Source organism: Halichondria panicea, chromosome 6 (assembly GCF_963675165.1).
Source record: "Halichondria panicea chromosome 6, odHalPani1.1, whole genome shotgun sequence".
NCBI classification, from domain to species: Eukaryota; Metazoa; Porifera; class Demospongiae; order Suberitida; family Halichondriidae; genus Halichondria; species Halichondria panicea.
Window position 1 is genome coordinate 4596065 of NC_087382.1, and position 9261 is coordinate 4605325.

Here is a 9261-nt window from a genome sequence, read left to right on the forward strand (position 1 = left end):
AGGGCTCGGCGGGCATCAGCTGCCTGTGCATGTGCATGTGTGTGTGTGGTGGAAAACATAAAATGCAAACCGAGTTGGGTGCATATTCGTCCATGAAACCTTGACCTATTCAACATTTCAAATTTCTCAAACAGGAAGATGACCATTTTCCAGTTCATACACAATGTTTTCGTCTGCCTTATTTTATTTAGCATCGCAACATGAGCTTCTTTCCAAAATACTAACAAGGGGTTAGTTATGCTTTCCGTATACCTCATTCTATCTATACTAATGAATGAACTTAAAAAAAAAGTATTACGAAACGGTAGTCATAACAATAATTACACAATCTATGCAGACTGTCGCTAGATACGAACACATAAAAATAAAGATATTAACACACTAAAGAGTCACACTCTACAAATATCTTACACAAAATAAACGAAAGATATAATCATCTAGGTACATGTACATTTAAGTGTACAAAAGTCGGGGTCAACTAGGTAATACCACGGTATGAGCACAGACATCATCACACTAATCATATATCCAGTGAACTGAATTATTCGACCAGCGTGCCTTAGCGGGCTCAGATTTGCCATTAATTCGATGTGCAAAAACACAGGATAAAGGATAACTATTCCAAGAATAGTTACAATAATCACAGAAGCATTAAAAAATTTGAAACAACATTGACATTTTTTCCGACTCAACTTGAGTAGATAAGTGTTGAGAGTTGCGAAAATAACCAATTCCACACGAGTGAATGTCAACAAACCACCCATTGCCGAGCTGGCCATAGTGAAATCGAAAACTAGTTCGTAGCATACAGCAGTTTGCTTTTGATTGTCAACAATCTCAGTGCAGTTGGCGGTGATAGGTTCCTCATCGAAGTTGTTGTCAAGGATATAGCAGTCTCGACTGGTATCGCACATTAGATCAGATTTGACAAAAAAAACATCAGCTCCTACAGACAAAGTAAAAGCAAGCCAGAACAAAGCTTTAATGATCAATATGAACTGGAAGTAATTTGATTTTTCCAGCACTGGAATGTCATCAACGTACACAACTTGCCGGCCCAGTTTATCAATATAAGTCACTCTTGGTGTGTCTCTCAGCACGCCTTGGTTGCTCCCATACACAATTCTAACAACAGCATTGAAAATTCCCATTAACACAAAATATATATGCCACCATGGAATGTTAGAGCAAAACCATTGCCAAAAACGTACATAGCTGGAACGAGTACAACACTTTCGGACACATCTGTTACATGGACGCTCGTCATTTGGCACATCATCGGCTGGAGTGGGAGAGTCAGGTACAAACTCTTCAGTCCTTTTACCAGAGTCTGTTCTATCCAATTGAACGATCTCCAGCATAGGCACACTCTTTTCTTGGCGACTGGCGACTGACAAGCGACTGGCTTGAGGTGTGCTAGTGCTTTCAGCAGGAAGAGTAGATGTGCTCTGTTCCAATTCAGAGCTACATTTACACTTAGACATGCGATGACAAGGTTTTTCATTTCGCTTGGTACAATCTATACATTCACATTCTTCGCATAAGAGTTTTTTGCAATGTGTACAGTGACAAGTTTCGCAAAGACAAAGTTCTGGAGGCTCCTTTGAACATTCATCGCATCCTGGGAAGAAATGACAGCTTTTGTAAGAGCCTTTCTTACGATCACCACCATCGTCAGGATTGCTATTCTCACCAGGAACCAGGGGATCACTAGCCTGAACACGATCAATACAGTCCTCACAAGCACAAGGTGTTGCTGGGTTGTCCATACACATGAGACGGTTGCAACGCGTGCAGTGACAGTAATCGCATGCCTTAGGGCAGTAGCTGAACTTCTGTAGAGCTTCTTTGAGTCTGCCCTCCTCTAAACAGCACACAACACACCACATAATAATGACTAGAACGACCAACAATCCACAAGCAAACCATATGAGGATAATCGGGACTATGTCAAACTCTAGGTAACAGCTCTCAACATGACAGATGTTACCCATCCTGCATAGCTCAGACAGTAACTGATTTATTTTTGTGCATTTGTGCCTTTTATGCATATAATCATAATGATTACGCCCACAGGAAGTTAATTAGGACTGAATATGTAATTCTGAATCAAGTGGTATAGAAAACCCATTTATTGCACATAGAATAAACGGAAAATGAAACTATACACACATAGAATTTATACAACTAAGAAACTAAATCCTACAGGTAATTGGTGGGTGTGGTTTCCTCCCCCCCACATTTTCGAGGATCTATAGTCAATAATATCGGGTAATTTCGTTAGGTAAAAAACTTGATCGTTTGCTTCTGGTTCCGATAAACCACGCCCACGTTTTTAGGGTCAAATTTGGGTCGAGGTTAGCTTGCCACGAAAATACTTACTACAGTAGACTCTCGTTAATCCGGTCACCCTTGGGACCATGCAGCTTGGCCGGAATAGCGAGGTGGCTGCAGCTCAGGAAATAGCCGCGGCTTAAAAACGACCTTACCTCGAATCTAATGACTACTTTTTGCGGTTCTTGTCTCGAGGATAATGTAGGATAATGAATCATTTTGTTCTCTATTTAAGTGTAATTCAATTTTATTTGCTAAACCACACCCAAAACGTCATATCCGGCCATAAACACGTATACAATTACATTGAAAACCTTGTTTTAGCCTCGACCCCAGGCCGATCCGTCTCCAATTGAACGCTAGTTAGCCTATTTTTCAACTTCGTTCTATTAAAAAAAAAATTGGCCTCGGACCGAGGCTAACCTTGTTTCGTTTGGGACAGCCAGCACTGGCCGTACTTCAGTAGTCGGGCGCCGCCGCCCTCTATACCGTTGCCCGGAAGGAGGTCGGGAATCAAGCCTATCCACAGTTTTGTTCTGTTGTTGGAAATCCAACAATTCCACCAGCTCCAATCAGATTGCAGTATCTCAAGGGGATTGATCACACCCACTCAACTGTACCACGTGTGAATTTTGCACACGTTGGATTGACTGAGAGGCGAGGCCAACACCCACTTTATAATAAATGATATTCATCGCTATTGGTTAGCACCCACATAGAATAAATGATATTCATGATACTATTGCGTAACAGGCCAGAACAAAACTGTGGATATTAGGCTTGATTCCCGACCTCCTTCAAGGAGGGCGGCGGCGCTCGACTAGTACTTCAGGGTGAGTTTTGTGCAGTAAACATATAGCTAGCATTCCGTGCCAAGCCAAATGGCCGGTATATTGAGATGGCCGTACTTCAGGGAGCCGGGAATAGCGAGAGTCTACTGTATATACGGTAACTAAGTGATACAGTAGACCTTGCTAATCGGGACCAGACCCCATGCATCCGAATACATGACATTTCCAGATTAATTATTAATTATTATGAATATCATTAATGAATACACTTTTGTACATGTATTATATAATACCGTATAATCTGGTTAGTAAGCGCATGCACCTATAGGGAAAAGAGCAGGCCTCTATCCGATGCGCTTATAGAGATTAATCACGCCCATGACCTTTCAATGAAGCAAATCTCCATTAGCTGGCTCAATCGTTATCTGTAAGAGGTCTATATAGTCATATCAACTAGTTAACATCTATAAAGAAGTGTGGAGACCAGTTGTTGGGCAGAGAACTGTGCAAAAAACCATGCGCCTTCTATCCAGGCTCTTGGTCTGCTAACCAGTATGTGCCTACATTGTTGTATTTGTGGCCAGAAGGGAAGTCTTTTATCTCAACTTTCTCTCTAATATACCCTTTCTCTATTAATACGTGAGTGCAGTGGCCATTGTATTGAGCACGTTATTGGTTAACCACGTTATTGATAAAATGAAAGCACCACGGGTGCTGATGCCTCGGTGGAGGTGCCAACGCTATATATAGTACATAACATAAAACTACTAATAGCTAGCTTTTATACACGTACACACATTGATTATAATTATCATGATGAATTTTGCTGCATGCAATCAACCGAATAGTGGGTAATGATCGACCATGATTGTTGTTAAAAACGATCGATGCCAAAAGTTCAAGTCTAAAATAAATGGCTGCAAAGTCAGCAGAGCCTTACAGCTCTCTGCTCACTCTTGCAGCTACCAATAGCTAGCGTTCTAGTGCAGAGCTAACTACTAAGTAGAGTAGTAACACTCGGTGAACAAGTTTTGCTACGGACTCTTCTGAAAAGGCTGCAATAGCATTCCAAGTAAGCAAAACTAGGCATAACTCGAGAACGAAGCATTATTTTGCAAATCCACGAATTAAAATCCAAGTAAACATGACTAGAAGCCTATAGAAACTCTTACTTGCACTTGATTCATCCTTGAGCAGCTGTAGCGGTCTACACACACAGACACACAGATACATAGCCTCTACACAGGCTCTCCTTTTTCTGTTCTTTATCACAATCGTTCAATAAGATAAAATACTGTATTATTCGTTCAATGAGATAAAATACGGTATTAATTGGAGGAATAAAGAAAGAAATAGACGTAAAGTTAGGAAAAAGGAGAGCATGTATCGGGAAGTCGCGTGAGGGTAGAAGGGTGGTAGAAGGGTGAAAATGAGCGTGGGCATACTGAGCTAGAGATGTTGGACTGCCCACGCAGAGGTCTACGACTAGTAAAACTTTGCCTGCAGCAAGCTGGACATGGACTTGGAACTGGAAGTTTGCAAGCACTATAGGCTCTAGCTATACCTTAGGCTTAGCTAGATGATCTACTAGTCTAGATTGTGTGTTTGGATTCTATCACTATTACTTTTTCTTGTGTCTTTCTACATGCTATAGTAGAATAGCTTAGTCATCATTATCATATAGCAGGTAGCTACTGCCACCAGAGCTGGCCACGCTGGTTCTCTGATCTGACTTGCAGCACAGCTTGTAGATGGGCGTGCCCGTCCCCAGCCCCCATTTTTATGGCCGGGGACGGGCACGCCCATCTACACAGCTTGGTGGTTGTCTCAGTGCAGTACAGTACAGTCTTACTCCGAATGTGTGGGAGAATACCTTACGTCACGATTGTGGGCTACATATCGCCCACGTTCATAAAAATCCTTGTGGATCACGCGATTTCCCAAACCAGGCCTTACTTTTTCTTAACTGTACGCCCATTTCTTTCTTTGCTGCCTCACTATGTCTTTCTTATGTTTATGGATGAACAGTGACAACAGCAAGAAAAAGTAAGGCCTGGGAGCGAGGCTAACAGATACACAGACACACAAACACACTACCGTATACCTCGCTTGCGCATGCGCACCGAGGCATAATTATTGCTGATTCAGTAAAGCAAATTTTTTTTTTTCCCGTGTAATATGTAATATCAAAACAATACAACTGTACAAAAGCAACAGACCAAAAGATAAGAGGGGGGGGCATACAGTTTAGCGGATACCATCCGCTGAAGGAGGTAAAGTTTGTTGGCGATGAAGCCACAGGCAGGCATTTCCTCTCCAAAGTGCAATGGCCAGGCGATGAAACAGATGCTTCTTGGTGGAGGATATGGAATGTGTCAAGGTTACTCTCCGGTCTATGGCATTTCCGATGGCACCTATGATGTTGATTGCTTCTTCGCCTAGACCTCCTAGTGTTTCTGCCACAATGGGAATGAAGTTTACACCTATGGAGCGGCAGGCCTGTAGATGGGTGGTGAGTTTGCGCCTAACTCCAACTTCTAGGGCGTGTCCAGGGGAGAAGGCAGCTTCATGAATGAGGGTTTGCTGGAGTGCGCATGAGCAGTAGTGTATTTTACTGATAGCCCCTCCTCTTTTCAGTTGCCATTTTGTCCGGATTTGCAAGGTTTCGGACCAGAGGAGGGAGGACACGATTAACCTTAGCTCTAATTAGCTAATTATCGCAACCTTTTAATTACATTCTTTGAACGATTCATCTTTTCTTTCTTTATAACCGCTACATATTGGACACAAGAGCTAGAGCCTTTTCTCCTACTGGAGGTACCCCTATGGCCAAGTTGTCAGGACCTGAAGGTAATAGATCAGATCAGTGGACCAAAGTGGCCAACTTGAATTTAGCACTGTGACCACAGAATCTGAAATTAGCTTTTGGCTATCAGCTTAGCTTTCAGCTTTTGGCTTCTCATCAGCTCAGCTTTCACCTATCAGCTATCAGCTTTCAGTCAGTATATACAGTGGACCTAAGTGGCCAAGTTGAATTTAGCACTGTGACCACAGAATCTAATGCGTATGAAATTAGATTTTGACTATAAAATTATATCAGCTCAGCTTTCAGCTTTTGGTTTATCAGCTATCAATGAACCAGATCAGATCATCACGCTGAATTTTGCATAGAAATTAACTTTTCGCAAGCAGCAAATTAAATCAGCTAAGGCTGTAGCTAGCTATAGCTATATCAGCTCTCTGCATGGCTATATATCTCGCTGGCCAGTCCCACATCTAGTTTGACCACACCCTCCCAAATTAATGAGGCTGCTAACATCAATTACTGCTAGGATTTTCTAATTTTTTTATGCACCCATGACGTAATAATTATATCAAAAATCATTATTAATTAATTAGTAATTACCAAGTATCGTAATCTAGGGCAGACAGGTTCTTAGTGAATCTGGAGAAAGTTAAGTATGGCATCTTGAAGGGATGCTTATTGTCACACATCTTTTTGGTGTACTTCCAACGTACTTCCAACATAATGATTAATACTCAGCTAGTTCAACCTGCAAAATTGTTTGTTTGTTTGATCACCTTTAAGGTTGTTCCTGGGAAATAAGGGCGTGTAAAGGGTGAATTTGCTCCACCACACTGCACGTTCCAGTCTCAATCAAGCAATACTCGACATGGGGACATGAGGAGCCTAAATCAAATCACCTATATCGCCCGGCGCAGGTCACACATAATATAATCCATAGGTGGTTTGATTTAGGCTCCTCCTGTCCTCACTGTCGAGTATTGCTTGATTGAGACTGTGACGTGCAGTGTGGTGGAGCAAATTCACCCTGTACACGCCCTTATTTCCCAGGAACAACCTTAAGGTGGTCAAACAAACAACAAACATTGCAGGTTGAGTATTAATCATTATGTTGGAAGATATATGTATACACCAAACTGATGTGTGACAATATCCTTTCAAGATGCCATACTTAACTTTATTCAGATTCACTAAAAACCTATCGCCCTAGATTACGATACTTGGTAATACTTTATCGAGTTATGGATTGATTTTTGATATGTCATGGATGCATAAAAAAGTGAAAGTCGCATGGTTAGGTTAAAATCCTAGTAGTAATATTAGCAGCCTCATTTTAATTTAATTGGGGGGCGTGGCCAGACTAGATGTGGGACTGGCCATGCAGAGAGCCGATAGCTAGCAGAGGAGGTACGACATCCGCGTGTCAAAGGAAACGTTTTAGACACACATTCCTTAGGTCAAAGTTCGGAATGTGTGTGTTAAAGACATGCGGATGTCGTACCTCCTCTGGATAGCTAGATAGCTGATAGCTAGCTACAGCCTTAGCTGATTTAATTTGCTGCTTGCGAAAATTTTATTTCTATGCAAAATTCAGCGTGATGATCTGATCTGGTTCACTGATAGCTGATAAGCCAAAAGCTGAATGCTGAGCTGATAGTCAAAATCTAATTTCATATGCATTAGATTCTGTGGTCACAGTGCTAAATTCAACTTGGCCACTTAGGTCCACTGTACTGACTGAAAGCTGATAGCTGATAGGTGAAAGCTAAGCTGATAGCCAAAAGCTAATTTCAGATTCTGTGGTCACAGTGCTAAATTCAAGTTGGCCACTTTGGTCCACTGATCGTAATAGGACCTATAAGAAGCACCTCAAGTACTCCTATCTCTAAGATCCCTGTGAGAAGCATCCCAGGCACTCTGATCTTGTCTCTGTGAGATGACCCTGGAGACAGGATCCCTATGAGGAGCACCCCAGGCACTCCTGTCTCCAAGATCCCTGTGAGAAGCACCCCAGGCACTCCTGTCTCTGTGATAAAGCTGCAACATGGAATTGTTTAGTTCAGAGTGTCTCCAACATGAAGAACATCAATGACATTAACAGTCTCAGCTTCTAGCACCCCTTTATTTGTATGGTTTGCTCTGTGCCTGCAAGAATTTCCTGTCACTCATACTATAGTACTGTTCTGTGTGTCCCAATATGTAGAGGTTATACAGAAAGAAAAGATGAATCGTTCAAAGAATGTAATTAAAAGGTCGGGATAATTAGCTAATTAGAGCTAAGGTTAATCGTGTCCTCCCTCCTCTGGTTTCGGACCAGCGAGGTTCTACTTAGCCTCGATTCCAGGCCGTTCTCAATTGAGAAAGACGAACCTAGCCCCTCTAGTGAGAGGGGCTGGGATCGAGGCTAGGTTCTACTGTACTAACAATATTGATACTCACAACTAAGAAAGCTAGACTAACTGAAACTGAAACTCTATTTCACCAATACAACAAACAACAAAATTCTAGCTCTGCTTTAATTAAAAGTGAATATTTGCATATTTTGTTTAAAAAATTTATAACTCATGAACCGTATATTAAAAACACTTGTAACAAAGTTCCACAGGTAGAACCGGACCCATGGACTCATAATTGTTGCCTAGCAATCAACCACCACCCCACAAATAACAATTGTTAACAAAAATTCACAATTATGTACACAAACAATATTGTATGATGTTACGAAGTGAATGAACACATGATATAAGTGTTCAGAATGCTCTCACGGTGACATGGCTCACTCAGGACTCAATCATGATCTGCAGAAACTTGTATTTGAGGTTCTATCAGCAGACGCCTTTTTCCCGGGAAATATTTTCTTCACCTACACACAGGTTTACAAGTTCAATGGTGGCTCATGATGTCCACTGTTGTACTAACTAGCCTAAACAAACCTATAGTGAAGCTATCAAGACTACAAATGCTACTCTAGTGACTTACCAGGTTCAGGAAGATAGTCCACCTCAAGTGCGTCTTCCTCAGGATTCTCAGGCTCTTTCTTTTTAGTTTGACCTCTGAAAGGAAGCTTCCTACCTAGCTATGATCTCAGTCACTGTCCTCTCACTCTACAAGGCCATAAGCATCGATATTCTCACTCTCTAGCTTCCCTAGAACCTCCCTGAGGTTGTACTACAAAGATCTTGTAGCAATTAATTAATATAAAACGGTCACTTTTCTTTCGATAGAACTGTACCTCGAAGCAAAATATTAAAAATACCACGTAAGAGCAGCTCAATGCGCATGTGCTGGTACCTGCAGTGTGCGCATAGCTCTAACATAGCCTCGATTCAA

At 41.7% G+C, this 9261-nt stretch overlaps 1 protein-coding gene and 1 long non-coding RNA gene across 2 annotated transcripts; both read right to left on the bottom strand.

Annotated features, from left to right (window-relative positions):
- Positions 1-275: 275 nt before the first annotated feature.
- Positions 276-2034, bottom strand: LOC135336999 (uncharacterized). The gene has a single exon (XM_064532892.1). It carries the CDS (start codon positions 1992-1994, stop codon positions 438-440), a length of 1557 nt encoding a protein of 518 aa, XP_064388962.1. The 5' UTR covers positions 1995-2034; the 3' UTR covers positions 276-437.
- Positions 2035-8601: 6567 nt separating this feature from the next.
- LOC135337960 (uncharacterized) lies at positions 8602-9208 on the bottom strand. The gene is made up of 2 exons (XR_010395386.1): positions 8911-9208; positions 8602-8794 (listed from the first exon to the last, which is right to left on the bottom strand). It is a non-coding gene; the product is annotated as an uncharacterized LOC135337960 (long non-coding RNA).
- Between the last annotated feature and the right edge of the window lie 53 nt (positions 9209-9261).